General features: G+C 32.6%; 1 protein-coding gene across 4 annotated transcripts; it reads left to right on the top strand.

The window, feature by feature from the left end:
- The first annotated feature begins 1,834 nt into the window (after positions 1-1,834).
- LOC114302883 (putative disease resistance protein At1g50180) lies at positions 1,835-17,242 on the top strand. Of its 4 annotated transcripts, none has more exons than XM_082915493.1 (4): positions 1,835-2,372; positions 4,802-5,858; positions 12,796-14,726; positions 16,838-17,242. In XM_082915493.1, exons 2-3 carry the CDS (start codon positions 4,829-4,831, stop codon positions 14,676-14,678), a joined length of 2,913 nt encoding a protein of 970 aa, XP_082771619.1. In that variant the 5' UTR covers positions 1,835-2,372; positions 4,802-4,828; the 3' UTR covers positions 14,679-14,726; positions 16,838-17,242. The 4 variants fall into 4 exon arrangements, with proteins under 4 accessions (XP_082771619.1, XP_082771617.1, XP_082771620.1 ...); XM_082915491.1 differs by having other exon boundaries at positions 1,839-2,372; positions 16,835-17,242; XM_082915494.1 differs by lacking the exon at positions 1,835-2,372 and having other exon boundaries at positions 3,856-5,858.
- The last annotated feature ends 1,776 nt before the right edge of the window (positions 17,243-19,018 follow it).

Below are 19,018 nucleotides of genomic sequence, written 5' to 3'. Positions count from 1 at the left end.
TTCATGTTACAGTAGCTTTTGATGCAATTATTCTTCATTACAATTTCTTCCGATTTCTCATATACATTTTGATGTGATTTTTCATAGCTATTGATTTTTTGAAGCGAATTTAAGCGAGTGATTTTGTTGCAGATCATTGATTCATATTAGAAACATTGAGTTACGTTGCTTCTACCGGTGTGTCATTGGTTGGCTCTCTCATGTTAAATTATTTATTTGTTTATTTATTTTCAGGTTAGCTAGGGTGATTCTTTTGTATCAAAATGTTCACTGACCTTTATTTGAAGGAATTTAAACCTGATAAAGCAAAAGGGTTACCAGTTATGATACTAATTTAATAACATTCTTTTATTAAAAGTTATCCCATTCTGACTTGCTATAGTGTATAAATGTGTCATTTTGACGTAGATAAAAATCTAAAATTTGCTATTTGGACTTTAAGTTTAGCAAATATTTCTAGATTCTTTGCATATGTTACATTCAAATATATAATTCATTTTTTGGACTTTCATTTTGAAATTTATAAATGCTTTCGCTAATTCAAAATGTAGAAGCAATTTTAGTTTCTTATATGTGAAGTTTTAAGTCGGAGTGATATTACCATTTTGAATTGATTTATTGCCATTGAGTTTCGTAGCATGTGATATCAAAAAAATTGTTGACAGTGCCTTCAGGCACGGATCATCCCTAGTACTAGGACATTCAACAATGTTTGATAATAAAAAATTTAGTAAGAATTTTAGTATATTTAATTTTGTCCATCTAGACTTTATCAAATTACACAAATCAGTGGCTAAAGAGTTAAAAAACAACAACAATGATTCATCCCCCCTTTTCCTCTCACCCCCTTTGACCCCCTCTCTCTCTCATTGGTTACATTTTCTTTTTCTTTTTCTTTTTTTTCCTACTCCTCCAATCACCCCCCGCCACGTGGCAAAGGGGGTGAGGGGGTGACCCCCAAAAGGGGGTCCCAAGCATTATTCAAAAAACAATGGGCTGGTTGCGCACCACGTGAAACGTACATAATTGGTTCTTGAGCTAGATCGTCACGGCGGATAGAAATTTTTATTTTATTTTATTTTATTTTATTTTTTAAATTTTCTTTCCCCTAAAAAATAACTCAATTCAAACAAAGTATTGTGAAAAAGTGTAGGTTGAAAATGAAGAAATTACATGATGTCAATTAATTCTGTATGAGAATTTTGTATAAATTTTTCGTTACATATTAAAAAGATATGAATGATTTGATAGACATTAAGGTTTCGTTTGTTTTCAGAAATAGAATGGAGGGGATTTATAATAAGGGGATTAATAGTGAGGAATTGTTAAATTATTTTTATATAAAATAAATAAAAAAATATAAAAAATTAAACATTAATATTTTAAAAAAATTCCCAATATATAAAAAATAAAAAAACAAAAAAATTTCTAATCCCCTCTTTATTTTTCTTACCATCTATATCTCTTCCTTACCAATCCTCTTTCCAAGGGGACTACTAATACCAAGGGATTAACAGTTCCCTCCCCATCTCTCAAAACAAACATCCCATTAGTAATATAAAGGGATTCGTAATCCCAATCCCCTCCCTATAACCCCAAATAAACGGGGCCTAACATTTTTATTAAAAATCTTATTTAAAATTAAAAAACATTAAATGTGATTTTTTTTTTAAATATCCAATAATACTTAAATAAAAAACTTTAATTAATGCAACCTGGTCACAGATTGTCAAAGTCAACTATTTGACCATAAATTTTTTAGTAATTTTTTTATTATGTATTTTTTTTTGTCTTTTATGACATTTTAAAAACTTAAAAAAAAAAAAAAAAAATTAGATTTCCATTCCTGATCATCCCAAACGCCCCCTCACCCACTGATCATTTCCAGATCCTAAAAAAACAAAAGTTCATTTCCATTCCAAATCCTTCCGCGCGCTCTCTCTCTCTCTCTCTCTCTCTCCCTTCTGATCTCCTTTGTTTTTTGACCTCTCTCTTTGTTTATCTTTCATCTTCCATTATCTCTCTCTTCTACCCATCAATTCTCTTTGTCGGTTCAAGTCCTTATCTCGTTCATGGCACTCTGGTCTCCGATCTCGTCCAAACCTACTTCACTCGATGATTCATTCTCGTAGATTAGTCCGATTCTTATTGCTTCTTCTCTATAGACCACTAAACTGACAATATTCCAATCGCTACAAAACTTGAATTCCCATCTATTGAAGCCGAATCCTATGAGGATTGGGGTGCTTTTTCTGGGTTGCTAAAGTCGAATACCCATCTGTTCGTTGTGGGATTTTACACATAGCTTGGAAATATTAAGGTTTTTGTATTCTTCCCTCTTTCTACTGAGATTTGTCGGAGCTCTTCTTCAGGTATTTTTCCCTCCCCCCCCTTTTTTTTATCCTTAATATTTTGTTCCTTCAACCTTTATTTTTTCTCCTTATTTTTTGATCTGTTTTTTTCTCTAAAAATATTTGTTGTATAATTTATTTTTTGAAAGTTTCTTTGCAAAAATTTGAAGGAAATTTTAATTTTTCTTGGTATTCTTTCGTTCAATTCTTGTTTGTTACTATTGGTTGTTTGTTGGTGGGAAATAAAAAACGGTTGGTTGTTGTTGAGCTGGCAAGTTTGGCAATTGCCAAAACTCCTGTTAAATTCGGCATCAGTTATAGCATTGTTATAATTTAGCAGGGGATATGGCAGACCATTGGAGAGCATTTTTTGTGCACACCTGCTATAAAATAGCTTTGGCGACTCCAATGACAGATCATTAGAGATGCTCTAACAAAGCGAATGTTAACCCAGGAACAAAGACTTCTCGCTAACTCAATAAATAGATCATAAAATATTCTAAAAAATAAGCACCACTTGGGAAGAAATGCAGCAAAACCCATAACATACAGCTGTGTATGGCCTCTCGAATTTGTCCTACAATTAGTTCCCTCGCATTTTTTTTTTCTACATCAAAAAGGGTGTTTTGACGTGCCGTTACTACATCCATGGGCTCAGGTCTCGGGATAGTCGGTTGTCGACTTGATTTAACTTAATTTAAAGAAAGGAACTCACCATTGAGATACCAATAGAATTCACTCACATGCTACAGACGAGCTCAGGTTTCAATGAGAGTAGAAGGGAGGTCTTTGAAGAGTTGTCAAGCCCGTAAGTTGTCCGCTTGCGGACAGCCAAAAATTGTGAGTTGTCCGCCATGTGGGCGGACTGTAACCTTGCCTCTATAAACGTGGAACGAGATTTGCAGAAATATAATTATATTTTATTAACATTTTATTTATTTATTTTTAATTTTTATTCGAATACATTATCTAAATATAGTTTAAACAATTTGTTCTTTTCATTTTAATTTTTGTTTACTTGTACATATTCAGAAATTGACAAGTGTTTTAAATTGTTAATTTTAACCTCTAATTTAGACATAATGATCAAATTTTTTTTGATGATTAGGTGTTCAAGACAACTTATGCATACCTTGATTAATCGTAGGAACAGTTCAAATGCCCCTTTCACGTGAATTGGGCAAATCTCTGGCCAGTTTATGCTCACCTCAACTAGTATTTTAAATTGTTAATCTTAACCTCTAATTTAGACATAAGCCCTGTTTGGTGTAGCTGTTAAAACAAATTATAGATTATAGCTTAACAGAGTATAGATTATAACTTTAATCAAAAGTTATTAATCTTTTTGGTATAGTTGTTGAATTATAGTTTTAAGTTGCTGAGTAGTGTTTGTTAAATAGGCTATGAAGTTGCTTTTTCAATTAACTTTTATTCTTTGTTATTCACTACTTGTCTACATTTCTCATAAAAAAAATAAAATAAAAATCTATAGTCCATTTGGGTCTTTTTCTATTTTTGAAAAAATAAAAAATAAAAAAACTCTAAGAGTATAACCGTAAATTAACATGTCCACAGCAGAAGCTGATAATCAGAAGTAAGGGGTGAGTAGCTTCTCAGAATCAACTTTTTTGAGTTAAAATAAGTTGTTAGAACTTAGAATCAAAAGCTGTTCAAAATAAGTTTAACCAAACAGTCCAAAATAATTTTTTCAAAGCTAAAAGCTATAAGTTGGCTCAAAAAAGCCCAAACAAACACCCTCATAATGATCAATTTTTTTTTTGATGACTGGGTGTTCGAGACAGCTTATGTGTACCTTGACTAATCGTAGGACCCATGCAAACGTCCCTTTCACATGAATTGGGCAAATCTCTGGCTAGCTTATGCTCACCTCAACTAATCCCAAGACCCACGCAAAGTGTCCCTTCTACGTAGATCGGGAAAATCTCTAGCAGAGTTCACGTGCGCAACCGCAAGGAATGCATTGCTCCTAATGGGAGTTGATCTTGAGAGCTAGAGGGAGCACATCCCTAGGCCCCAAGTTACACCCACTATGCTAACCCCTTGGAGTTGACATAATGACCAAATTGAAATATTAAAAATTTGACAAGTGTCCCAAAATTGTTAATTTTAACCTCTAATTTAGACAAAATGACCAAATTGAAACCTTAGAAAATTGAAAAGTATCTCAAAATTATTAATTTTAACTCCTAATTTAGACAAAAGAATCAAAATAAAATTAGACTTAAAATGATGTAATGATCAAATTGTTCAAATTAAAAATTATGACGACTAGTATAAAATTTGAGTAAAATTATAGGTGGAAAAGTTGAATTAACCAGTATTTATTTATCATTAGCAGTGGTTTGTATTAGCATTGTACTAAAGATTTGCTTTTGCTGCTGCTACTACTGCTTGCTTTCTGTCTTTCTTATTTTTCCTTGTTGAATTAGTGAAAGAAAGAAGAAGACTCGGCAACTATGGCAGAAATTATAGCTGGGCCTTACGTATCATTTGTGGTAAAAAGGCTGGGAGAGGTGCTCATCCAAGAAGCGAATTTCTTGCGTGGAGTTAGCGGCCAAGTTGAGGAAATGCAAAGGGAGTTGAATCGAATGCAATGCTTTTTGAAAGATGCAGCTGCAAAGCGAGAAGAAGGAGATGAGAGAGTCCACAACTGGGTTGCCGAGATCAGAGAAGCTGCTTATGATGCTGAGGCTGTAATTGACACATTCATCATCAAAGTTGGATTCAGGAGGGAAACAGGTAGTATCCTCAATGTCCTTATGAGGTATTCTTGTGTCTTCAAGTTCAAAGGTTGTATAGCCATCCATAAGGTCGGGGTGGAGATCAACTCTATTAAAACCAAGATCGCTAGCATCAGGACAAGTTTAGAGACTTATGGCATAAGTGCAATACGTGAAGGAGAAAGTTCGAGTTCTGAGAAGCAACGACTGCTAAGGCGGTCTTATCCTCATATCGTGGAGGAGGATATTGTTGGCTTAGATGATGACATAAAAACAATAGTGGAACATTTGGTGAAGGAAGAGAGACAATGTCGAGTTGTTTCCATTTGGGGGATGGGCGGTCTTGGCAAGACCACCCTTGCTAAGAAAGTTTACAATCACAATGATGTTAGGCGTCATTTTGATTCTTTTGCATGGGCTTTCATATCTCAACAATGTAATGTTAGAGAAGTTTTGGAAGGGATTCTAATCAAACTTAGCATTGAATGGAGAGAACAAATCAAACTAATGAAGCATGAGGAGCTAGTTGAGAAGCTTTTCGAAGTCCAAAGTCAGAAGAAATGTTTGGTGGTTATTGATGACATTTGGAAGGCTCAAGATTGGGAAATTTTGAGTACAGCTTTCCCAAATAAAAAAGATGCAGGTAGCAAAATACTGCTGACTACTCGCATAGAAGAAGTGGCTTCATACGCTGATCAATTGCATAAGTTGAGGCATTTAACTAAAGATGAGAGCTGGGAACTGTTTGAAAAGAAAGCATCTACAGGTAATTAATAACATCATCCACCCTACACGGTAAAAGGAACGCTCAAATTTTCAATTTTTAAATGGGGATGTCTTTGATAGTGTCTCTAGAAGGGAGTGTTATATATTGCCCAAATATTTTATTAAATTTTTAAAAATTTTATAGAGGTTTTCACACGGTATTATGAGTTCCACCTATTTTAAATATCATATGTATATGTTTTATATATAAGTTATGACATTTTGTGATTTTGACAACACTTTATGTACTCCAATCATTGGTTACAAATAAAAAAAAAAAAAAAGGGTAAATTACATTGACACCCCTCGAGGTTTCTGTTTAATTGAAATTCTCCCTCACATTTAAAAAATTACACTTACCCCCTGTCATATTCAAATGACATATTTGCCCCTTAACTTTTATACATATAAAATAATAAAATAATACAGATATTTTGTTTATGTCATTTCAAAGGAATAACAATCATTTTCTTTGGTTTAACTCACACAAAAAATTGATTTTTTTGAATTTTTTGTGTTTTTTTAAAAATTTTTTACTGAATTTTTTTGAATATTTTAAACAATTTTGTTTAGATACACCTAATCTAGATACACTTTAAGAAGTATCATATTTTGTGATTTTTTTATAATTCACTAAATACAAATATATATATATATATATATATATATATAAATTCGATACATTATCTTATTTTGTTGTATTCAATGATTTTTTTTTTTGAAATTTTTTTTACAAATTTTATATTTTATAATATATCTAGATTAAATTGATCTAATCTAGATATAATGGTGGAAATAAAAATGAAAGAGTATATTTGTATATAAAATTTATATAAAAAATATCATAAAAATTTTGTGGTAGTGATATTATTACAAATATAAATCATGTTTATGGTCGTTTTGTTTTAAAGTGAAAGATTACCATTAAACTATATTATTGTGTTTGAAAATTTTATATAAAATTTTATATTTGTATATCATCACTCAATAAAAATATATTTAAGTAGAAATTAATGATAGAAAATTGTAGAATGCATTCATGATGATATGAAGAAGAAATGGTAAAAAAAAGGGCAATATCAGCAATTCAGTGGGCAATTTGTAATGAGATTATAAATCTTAGGAAGGGGAATGTAATTTTTCAAATGTGAGGGGAGAATCTATCTTAAACAGAAATCTCAAGGGGTGTCAGTATAATTTACCCATAAAAGAATCACAATAGATCATTATTGCACACTATTGCACAATGAGGCCCTGTTTGTTTTGGGTATAGAGAGAGGGATGAGATTAGGATAGAGGTGGGATCCATTTAATGTTGTGTTTGTTTGTAGATTTGGGAAATGGATTGAGATGGAGGAGTAGATTAGGTTGGGCATTGGAAGGTGGATTGGATGAAGGAAGTGGATGTGGTATTAGAAAAATAGTCCGGACTAAATTTTTTTTATTTATTTAATTTATTTTTTTGCATGTTAGGCATTTGTTTTTGAACATTAATGTTTAATTTTTTTTTTATTTTTTGTTAAGTAAAAATCATTGTTTTATTTGTTTTATTTTTTTTTTGGAAATTTTTAATTTTTTACATGTTGGGCATTTTTTTTGAACATTAATGTTTAACATTTTTGTATTTTTTTTTTATTTGTTTTACTATTTTATATTTATTTTATATAAAAATAATTTGACAATCCTTACAATAACAATTATCATCAAAACAAACACAATTTTACTTAATTCCTTTACTATCAATCCCCTCACTATTAAACCCATTACTATCAATCCCCTCCATTCTACCTTTGAAAATAAACAGGTCCTAAGTCATAATTAAGTCATAATTAACATGTAATAACCGTATACTACTTGAGGCATAACCTAAAATCGTTTGTCATAACTAACCTAACAATTATGGATGTAATCGGTTCGGTATGGTCGGTATTTAGGTAAAAAATACACCGAACCAATAACGTCGGTTTTATTATTTTGAATACCGATATAGACCGCTTCTCCTATCAAACCGCATTGAACCGAACCAATTGAAACAGCTCGGTTTGGTGTGGTTTAATCGGTATAGGATTTTTCAAACTTGAGCCACTTTTAAATATAATCATTAATCTATATAAAAACATTAAATTAGTTATTTGTCTACCATTTCAAACATATCCAATCCATTCATTTAATACTTAATTTTCAATTCCTAAATTAACAAAAATAAAAACAAAAAAAAGTTTAAAAATACTAAGGTTTCAAGAATAATGAGCTAGAGTTAAGATTATATATAATAAGAGTTTATCAACTTAGGTTGTAATGATGATAAGGTTAATTAAGATTAATAATTTATTATACTTATTAATATCATTATATTATTAGATTATACATATATATATATATATATTATAAATACAATATATGTTGAAGCGGTTGGTTTCGGTCTAGATCGGTGCACAAGATGCTTAAACCAATATCGAACCAAAAATTGAAAAAAAAAAATCAAATTTAAAAACTGCACAGACTGATTCTTGTTAAAAAAACAAACCAAATATAGCAGGTGTGGTCCGGTTCAATCGATTTGGTCGATTTTTTCGATTTTTCTTACATCCCTACTAATAATAGATCATAATTAAGTCCTCATTAATAAAATAATAAGTTATGATTAATACCTTAATCAATCACTACAAAAAGTAGACATATGGGACACTAATTTTTTTGAGTCCGAATCCTCAGCCACTGTTTCCTGTGGTAGTTCTGCGGCGAGTCAAAAACGACGTCATTTTGATTATTATTTTTGTACTTATTGAAATTTTTTTCGCCTCCTCACTTTTCTCTTCTCTGTCATTTATTTTGTTCCACAACCGTCACCTAACCTTTGAGGGGGAGGTTGTCTGACTTCATCAATCAGTTGTTGAATCAAATCTTTTAGAAGCTCTTCAATCTTATATGATTAAGAAACAGTGATCCAACCATGGTTTTGGAAATGTTTGTTCACTTCCAAACGGCAGATGATCTGGACTCAACTTGGGTAGGCAAACACGCTTTGAAGCTTCTCTCTCCTCTCTCTCTCTCTTTCTCTAACTCTCCATTAACAATGGCAGAAAGTGCAGTGACCTTCTTGCTCAAAAAGCTTTCAAGCTTGGTTGAAGAAGATTTGAAATCATTGGATGGAGTTCAGGTAGAAATTGTGTTCATCAAAGACGAGCTTCAGAGCATTTGTGCCTTCTTAAGAGTTGCTGATGCAATTGAAGACACTGATCCAGAGCTCCAAACTTGGGTTCACCATGTCAGAGACCTCACTTATCACACCGACAGCATTCTCGATCAATTCACCATTCGTTTCGCTCCTCATCACCATCATCGCCATGGATTCTTCTATGAATCTGTCTACAAAATTTATTATCAAATCAAAATCCCTCATTCGCAAAAATATGATATCATGGAAGAAAACCATTGTAAATGACCTTAAATCGTCAAATCCATAAAACTCAAGAAATTAAACTACTTATCAAACCCATTTAAGAAATCAACAACAAATCTAACTCAAGAAATCATATATATATATAACATATCAAATAGGAACAAATGAGAATGATGATGAGGGTTGTGGAATAAAACTCGTCGCCACCGCAATCTCGCCTTGCCTCCGTTGCGTCGCCATCGGAGTCACCGTCGCCCGCCATCCTCTGCATTTCTCCTTTGCCGTCACGTCCCTTCGCCTTCTTTTCCGTCGATCAATTCGTCTCTCTATTAGGTTAGGTTAGGTGATAGAGAAGAGAAAAGAGGGGAGACCAAAAAAATTTCAAAAACAATAAATAAATAAATAATCAAAACAACATCGTTTTTGACCCGCCGCAGGAAATAGTGGCCGAGGATCTGGGCTCAATTTTTTTGGGGGTATTGGTAAAATGGACACAGGGTGCTTGTGGTACAATATTGGTGTTGTGCTATGAAAACGGCACCGTCTGTTTGGTTTTGTTTTGTTTTGTTTTGTTTGTTTGTTTGTTTTTAATTAGTTAAAAAACGATTCTGGTCACTTCCAAATTTTTTAAGTACTTTTCTTTTATTTCTTTAATTTATATTTAATTATATATGTATTTTATATTTTTAAATGAATAGCATTAGGAACACCAATATAATGTATAAGAAAATTAATTTAAGAGTAATTAGAATATAAACATATGAATGAGTTTTGCATCAATGATAAATCTACACGGTAAATTATATTTCGTCCATTTTATGTTTAGTCATTTTTTTACTTTAACCCTTTTATTTTTATTCTTTTACTTTGAACCTTTTTTTTTTTTTTTTTTTTTTTTTTTTTTTTTTTTTTTTAAACTTTGGCTCCTTTTATATTCAGAATTTTTTCCATCAATAATAAATCTATATGGTAAATTATACTTTGCCCCCTTTTATGTTTGGCTATTTTTTTACTTTGACACTTTTTATTTTTATTTTTTTACTTTGGCCATTTTTTTTGACCTTGGCTCCTTTTATATTCAGAATTTTTTTCCTTTTTTTTCCTGTATTAAAAATTAGCGTCATGTTACAATTTAACAAATTTTTATCAAGAAAAAAAATGTGAAAAAATTTAGAATCTCAATACAAATTTTAAACAAACTAAAATATTTTTATATATTTCAATTTATACACTTTTTACGCATTTAATATATTTGTTACAATTCTATTTATATTTACAAAAAAATTATGCAAGAAAAAGCAGTATTCAAAATTTAAATATTTTAGAAATTTCTTTGAAGAGGAGTAAAAATAAATTCTGAATATGAAAAAAATGGCCAAAGTAGAAAAAATAAATAAATAAATACAACCAAGGTAAAAAAATGACCAAACATAAAAGGGTAAAGTATAAGTTACCGTATAAATTTATGGATAAATTACACTTTGCCCCTTTTATGTTTGGCTAGCTTCCCACTTTGACACTTAAAGTTTATTTTTTCCCATTTCTGTCTTTCATGTTTCAAGTTTTTCTCACTTTACTCCTAAAGCTAATTTATGTTAAAAATTATACAGAAAATGACACATTGACAGTCACGTAACATAAAAATATTTATTATATATAACTCACATCTCTAACATGAGCTTAAACCCTAATATAATAATATATTTTGGATAAATTACACTTACACCCCATGAAGTTTGAGTTTAATACATATCACCTTTGACGTTTGGGAAATTACACTGAATCCCCTGTCATTGTAGTTATTTAGATTGAATTAACGTTGATATCAAAAAGATATTGAATTCCTACATTCTCTCTTTTTTTGCTTTGCTTTGCTTTACTTCTTCTTTTTTCTTTTTTTTTTTTTCTTTTTTTTTGTTTTTGTTTTTTTTTTTTGTTTTTGCTTCACTTTTTTTTTTTAAATGTAATTTCCTCTATTTTTCTAACAAGAGTTGTTGTCTTTTATATAAACAGTAAGGTTTGCGAAAATGAGACTATTAACTACATGGGTGAGAATATAATTTATATAACATCAGAGGGTGGGATGTAATTGGACCAAATCTCAGGGGGTGTCAGTGTAATTTACCCTATATTTTTTATATTATATGACAGTTATTATGACATCTTATGTCTGGTTTTGAACAAAAGTTAGTTTTAAGAGTAAATTAGAAAAAAAATTAAAATATAAAGGATCAAAATGGAAAAAAAATAGACTTTAAGGCCAAAGGGAGAAAGTGGGGCAAAGTGTAATTTACTTTAAATTTATTATTGTAAATCTTTTTCATATATTTATATTCTGAATATTTTTAAATTAATTTTCTTATACATACTAGTGGTGTTATACTAATGCTATTTATCTAAAGAAATAAAATACATATATAATTAAATATAAATTAAGAAATAAGAGCAAAGATAAAAAAATAAAATAAAAATAACAAAAAAAAAAGAAGAAGCAAACGGTGCTGTTTTGGGGGCACAGCACCACTGTCCCGGTAACATTGGTCAGCATAAGTGTAACAATACCGGTATATTATATAATTTTTCCTAATATATACAAATGGTATTTATTGCATGAATACACTTAAGAAATGAAGTAAAAATGATGTAAATGGGAGTGATAAATAATATTTCTCTAAAATATAATTAACAGCGATGACTCAACACAAATTAGTTTTTACTTATTTCTTGTATTTTTTGTTCTCCATTAGGAAGTATAGTGGTAATTTTATAAATATTATTAATACTTGGAAAAATACTTGAGAGGTTGTTTTCTAACTTAGCTATGTGAACTCTTATTCAAAACAAACCAAAAAAAATTTACTGCAACTTTACCCTTTTAAATACTATTTTCAAATAAAAGCATATTATTTCAAGGTAGATAAAATCATGTTTAAGTATTTATTTCATTGCCTGCTACTTAAACTATAAGAAGGAAAATGAGGAAATTTATTGAATTTAGGACTTCATTAGGCACAATTCTCAAAAGTTTTATTTTTAATTGTAAGAAAAGTTACACGATTTTTGTGATGTAAGTATGAATATTTGTGATATGCTATGTCACTTTGTGAAAAAAGTCACAAATGATAAAGTTATGGTGTGTACCTCATGTTACTAATGGCAAAGTTATACCACATTGTGAAAAAAAAAAAAAAAAAAAACACTATTTTTTTGCGATAAGCGAAAGGTTACACTTTAGAAAAATTATGTCATTTTATGATGAAAATTACGAATTCTTATATTGTTATTTTAAGGTACATACTATATGCACACCATTTTAAGATAAAACATAAAGTCAATTACACAAAGTGCAAAAAATTGGAAGTGACTAATTTTAGGTTCAAGACCAGATTGTATCACCCTATGTTACCTTCTTCTCATGGCTCATGGCTCATGGCTCATTGTACATATGATAATCATAGGTACTTCCCAATCCTTAATCCTTAATTTACAAACTTAATGATAGATGACTTATTTTTTCTGTGATTTAATTTTGCAGAATTTGAATTGAGCACTAAAATGATGGAGTTAGGGAAGGAAATGGTGAAGCACTGTGGGGGTCTACCATTGGCCATTGTGGTATTAGGAGGACTTCTAGCAAACAAACACAGGATGGGGGAGTGGGAGATGGTGAGTAGAAACATCAGTTATTACTTAAACAAGAAGGGTAAAGCTAGCCATGGAGGGGTTCCAGTATCAGACATTTTAGCTTTAAGTTACCAAGACTTGCCGTACCATCTCAAGGCATGCTTTCTGTATTTGAGCCATCTTCCTGAAGATTATTTTATATGTGCAGAAAAATTAGTTCAAATGTGGATGGCTGAAGGCATTGTGTCATCATCGGTACCACCAGCACAAGTAGGAGAAATGAGGGTAGAAGAGACAATGTTGGATGTTGGAATGAGTTATTTAAGTGAGCTAGTACAAAGATGCATGGTTCAAATCGAATTAAATGGGTTCAACAGAAGGATTAGAGTTTGTCGCCTCCACGATCTCATGCGGGACTTATGCTTGTTGAAAACTCAAGAGGAGAATTTTCTAAAGGTTGTTCGCGTTGAAGCCTTTGATAATCAACAGCTCAAATGGGAGAACTCTGCCTCATCATCTTCATCGTCACCGTTGACTACAATTCGTAGGCTTGTTGTGTACTATTTGGGTGATCATGATGATGAGAACAATATAAGGCGAGAATATGTTGATCTCCACGAATTATCTAATCACGACCAACTCCGGTCATGCAAATTTTACAGCTTTGGAAACAATTTGAAAAGTTCTAATTGGGAACAGATAATATCACTTCTCAAGGGCTTCAAGTTGCTTAGAATTTTAGATGTTGAAAGAATGGATATCAAAGGAGAGAACGGGATGTTGCCGAGAGACATAGGAAACCTATTTCACTTGAGATATTTAAATATAAAAGATTCTAATATTACAAGTGTGCCTTCTTCTATAGGCAACTTGAGATTCCTCCAAACCCTAGATCTAAGGACATATGCAAATCTAGAAATACCCAATGTCTTGTGGAGGTTGGAACAATTGAGACATCTATATCTTCCTGAACGAATCGAGCTGACTGGTACAAGTAAGTTGCGATTGGATGGTTTGAGCAAATTGGAGACACTAGAAGCCTTTGATACAAAGTATTGTGATGTTAGATACTTTCCCAAACTGACAAATCTTCGAAAAGTTGAAGTTGGTTGGGTAGCCCCCGTAGACTTGGCAGTGATCCTTAAATCTCCAACCCTCCTCAACAATTCAAACTTCTCGATTAGAGGAGATTTCCGAACGGAAGAAGAGCAAAGCCTTTTAAGGCAACTTTTAGGATGCCACCATCTTCACAAATTGCATTTATGTGGGTCCTTGAATATGGTTAAGAAATTGCCAGACCAATTCCCCCCAAATCTCACCAAGTTAACCTTGTACTTTACTGAACTAGAGGAAGACCCAATGCCAACATTGGAGAAGTTGCCCAACTTAAGGACTCTCATCTTAGATTTTAATTCTTACATTGGGAAGGAGATGGTTTGTTCTTCTGCACCACCACTAACAATAACAACAGCGCCATCCAGCAGCAGTAGTGGAGGAGGAGGAGGGGGCTATGGCGGCTGTGATGGCGGAGGTTTTCCTAAACTCAAATCATTAGAGCTCAGGCAAATTGAAAACTTGGAGGAGTGGAGGGTGGAACAGGGAGCCATGCCCTGTCTCTTCCGTTTACAAATTAGCTATTGTGAAAAATTGAAGGAGATTCCAGACGGATTGAGGTTCATTACCACCCTCCATGAATTGTATATTAAATACGCATCTAAAGCACTCAGAGACAGGGTTAGAGAAGGAGGAGAGGACTTCTACAAAGTTCACCACGTGTCTTCCATCATATTATAATAATCGAGTGACTGAGCCCTATTGGATCTTACTCTACATTTACAACAGGTTGGTTGGTTGTCCCATGTTTACTTTCTTTCCCCTCTCTTTCATTTCCTTTCCTTTTTTTTTTAAGGGTTAATTTCACTTTTATCTCTAAACTATCAACATATTTTATTTTATTTCATCTTTAAGCTATCAATTTTGTGTATTTAATCCATTAAATTTCTAATTTTTATTCATGTGGTCCAATTAGAGACGATTGTAAAAATCAATAACTGTTGAAAAAAGAAGAAGAAGAAGAGGTAATTTTATAATTTCAACAACTTAAATCATACAATTAAACACCCATTACGTTGATTGTAGGTTGTAATTTATTCAAAATAATATGAAAAATTAGTGCTTTGTTAAGCTAAGCTACCATGCTGCTTAGGTCGCGAGCATGCCATGCTGCAAAGGTCGCGAGCATGCCATGCTGCAAAGGTCGTGCGCATGCCAGACAGCCATGCTGGCTAGGCCGCGGGCATGCCATGTTGCCTAGGCCTAAGGCTTGACATGCTGCCAAGGTCGTGCGCAGGCCAGGCTGCCAAGCTGCTTGGGCCGTGGATATGCCAAGCTGCTACGGCTGCGCGCAGGCCAAGCAACCATACTGGCTAGGCCGCGGGCATACCACGCTGCCTAGGCTGTGCGCAAGCCAGGTTTCCATGCTACCAAGGCTGCAGGCTTGACATGCTGCTAAGGCTGCACGCAGATGTTCAATTTCTCAAATAACATTTTTTTAAATCAAATTAAGTTTTAACAGTTATTTATTTGTATAATTTATCCAAAAAAAAGAGAAGTTATTTATTTGTATAATTGTCTCCAATTGGACTACAAAAACATAAATTCAAAACTTTAGGAACTAAATAGATGAAAATGGTAGTTTATGAATGAAACAGAAAACAATGGTGATATTTGTGACTTCAATGATCCGAAACCATGTCAAAACAAAATTTTCAGAGTATTGTGGTACTAGGTTCAAAAATTCTTATGATGTTCTCAGAGTGGCCACTATTGCAATCTCATGGCTCAATTGTGTTAGAGAAATATGATTTTATGCAACTTAGGTGACTTGTTTTATGTTTGCATACAACACATGATGCGATTCTCCTTTGTTGTTCGTGTGCAGGGTAGAATTTTTTCTAGTATTGTTTATGAATCTAATAACATGCCTTTGTTCATAGAATGGAGATATTAGAAAATTAGTATGTGAAATCTTGTGCTTAGCTACTATCATCACGTCTTGAAAAACATGAATAATTAATCATACTCCAACATTTACAAGGCATCCTTGCAGAGAAAATTAACTTTTTCATTTTTTTCTCCCCGTTTGTCCAAAGGCTACAATGGCTGGGTGTGAAGACAAAACAAAACTAAAGAATCAACCCATTCCCTTTCAAAAATCACCTACTACTATTCAATGCATAAGAACCCACTTGGAAATTTTATTTTATGACAATCTTCAAAATGCAGAGAAGCTTGTGGACTAATTTTGATTTGCTGAAGTTAAACATATTCAACCAGCTTTTGCTTATTGTTACAGTGATAATTGCAGAGTCTAAGCAAGTCGAGATTTGTATCAAGAGTAGTGTGACAATTGAACTTTAAATCACATATTCCGATGAATTTAGTACAAGAAAATAACACCTTTGCCTTGCTTTAGCTTTCCACTGGCTTTAGTGCAAGCAAATTCTGAAACTATCATTAAAACGGCCTGAATTCTACTATAGTTAATTCTGTTGGTCAATCCTCGTTTATTGTTTGAATATGCAAAATGAATGGCCCCTTGCTTCTCCTATTAGTCCTGGGAACATTAAAGTGGGAAAGCCATATGATATGCAATCTCTGTTGTAGTTTTGCAGGAAAATGATGATTTGATCACTTGGTTCAGCATTCCATAGACTTCATGAGAAAACCACTGTTCAAATAGTCTACATATCTAGACATTTTATTCTAATGTCATTGTCCATTCACCAAACTTTTAAAGATTTGAAAGAATTTGAAATCCAAATTTCAAGATCATACCATGCACAGGCCTTGTGCTCCACTAGCTGCATCTCTTTCTGCTCTTAAATGAGATCATAAGCACAATGTTTTGCATATCAATATTATTTTTTGAACTGAGACTCTATTTTCAGCAGATGGAGGGCAGTAAAGATATCCAGGTGGTGACAGCTCAATGGTTTTTGGATTTTGGTTTTGCACAATCTTTCATTCATGCGAATTATCTCTATAGCCACGGAGTTTGCTCACAGCAGCATTTTCCTTAGCCCGGTTTGCAGCATTTTCTTGTATCTTTTCTTCTCATGGGGAGGCCTACTTTATAGCCTCTAGTCAATCTACTGTTAGCTTCACATCTGGTCTCAATTAAGGTCTATATGTTACCTCTAGTGGTGTTTTTTGTTTTCGCTTGAGTGTTTGTAAGGCTTATTCATGTTGTTGGTTGTTGTTTCTTGAACTGTGTTATTTTTTGTATGTATTAATGAATGTTCTTTTCTTGTGCCAAAATAGAAAAATAAAAAATAAAAAAATACAGTATTGTGGAATCCTATGTTTGGTGGTGTCATAACACACCTAGCACTTTTTGTCATTGTGCTTATTTGATCTCGGTTCTCAACAATTAAATATGTAACACAACCATATTATCGGCTGCTCAATGAATATATGAGTTGTATTCATCATGATTAAGTCCGTACTATGTAGTCTTCAATTCAAACAGTTGGTAATACATTGAAGCCCAGAGATAGATGAAATGTTCTAAAGTGCTATTTTGCAGTAATGTTAAATTGCAATTTGTTGTGTACTCAAATTGTGCATTATGCCAATTGGTTGAGTTTATTCTATTGCAAGCCTTTTCTCTCGTGTGGGGCTGTTCTAACCTTCTCTTGACTTTGTGGTAATTTATTTTACAACACAAACCAGAACCTACACGTTGTGGGTGCAATTTTGGGACCTTAGTGGATGGCCTCTGTTCCACCTAATGATAAGATTACATTAAGGCTTGGTTTGGCATAACCAAAAAAAGTCAAAAAGTCAAAAGTCACTATTCTATTTAAGTCACATCATCTTATTTAGGTCACATCACCTCTTTATCAAATCACTTCAAACCCAACCCATATTTCATAAAAAGTCAAAAAGTGCACTTATTTAGAACACCCCAAACAACCCCTAATTTAGCCTTCTTTGAAATTCAAATGAAATTTGGTTAGTACAATTTCATCACTACCAAATGAGAAATTTGGGAATGAATACGTATCCTGTACTTGCTTGACTTGTTTATGTTTGCTAGATTTTTACATGACATAAGAAGTCTCAAGTTTGTCCATAATCTAAGCATCAGTAAGTTCCATGATCAAATTTGCATGTGATTTTCTAACCATTCAATCGATTTCCTGATGTCCAAGTCATGGGGTAAGAAGCATTCCAGTAACAGAAAGATATTGGGTGTAGATGGATAGAGATCACAAGTTAAATTTGAGGGCAAGTCTATGCATTTATTGACTGGCTTTGCCTGAGAATGTACATTTGTGTTAATTCAACAATTAATTCTGTGATCACATTAAGGCTGTATATACTGTCAAAAAAAAATCAAGGCTGTACACTACAAGAAAAAGCATAATTGGCGACTAAAAATAGAATTTTCGTCGCTGAAAGTAGCAGAATTGGCGACTAAAATGGAATTAGTAGCCAAAAGTGAAGACTTTTGGCGACTAAAACAGTGTAGTAGCCAAATGTATATACGTATATGGTTTGGGAGGAAACATGGTTTAGGCATGGTTCTAATACTTTTGCCGTTACAGAGCAGAAAGCTTGATAATTTGTTCAAAAATTTAACATTTTGGTATGTAGCTTACATGTTAGTTTTGGGATTTCTTGATGTGGTTCATTATGCACTGTTTATCATTGCAAACTATGTAAACACTTCATTAAAGGCACAATAATCTCATTTATAGGTATACACACATCACTTGACAGTGTTTTTTTATTTTTATTTTTAAAAAGCTTTATTTCTAGTTGAAATGAATGGCGCCCAAGTGCAGAGAGCTTGATGAACAATAGTCAACCGATGAGGCTTTTCCCAATATAAGCCTTTTTTCCATTGTATTTCCAAAACTAGGCCAATTTCTGACGGAATTCCAAAGCTAAGCTAAAACGCCATTACTATTCGCGCTTTTACTGTTAGGAGGCCAAAAGTTGATGAATAGTGAAATCGCTATTTGAAATCGCGATTTTAATTAAGAAAACGCTTTTCCAAATCGCGCATTTAACATAAAAAAAATTTCTGAAGAAAACGCTATTTAAAATAGCGCTTTTACTGTGAA

Source organism: Camellia sinensis, chromosome 2 (genome assembly GCF_055761805.1).
Source record: "Camellia sinensis isolate YWXY chromosome 2, ASM5576180v1, whole genome shotgun sequence".
In the NCBI taxonomy this organism is placed as follows: domain Eukaryota; kingdom Viridiplantae; phylum Streptophyta; class Magnoliopsida; order Ericales; family Theaceae; genus Camellia; species Camellia sinensis.
Note: the sequence above shows the minus strand (reverse complement) of the source record. Positions and strands in the feature narration are given on the sequence as shown.

Bases quoted from the DNA above. Each gene is read 5' to 3' on its own strand.
- LOC114302883 (XM_082915493.1), top strand. From the start codon at position 4,829: ATGGCAGAAATTATAGCTGGGCCTTACGTATCATTTGTGGTAAAAAGG. The intron at 5,859-12,795 runs GTAATTAATAAC...TTAATTTTGCAG, and splicing joins TGAAAAGAAAGCATCTACAG to AATTTGAATTGAGCACTAAA.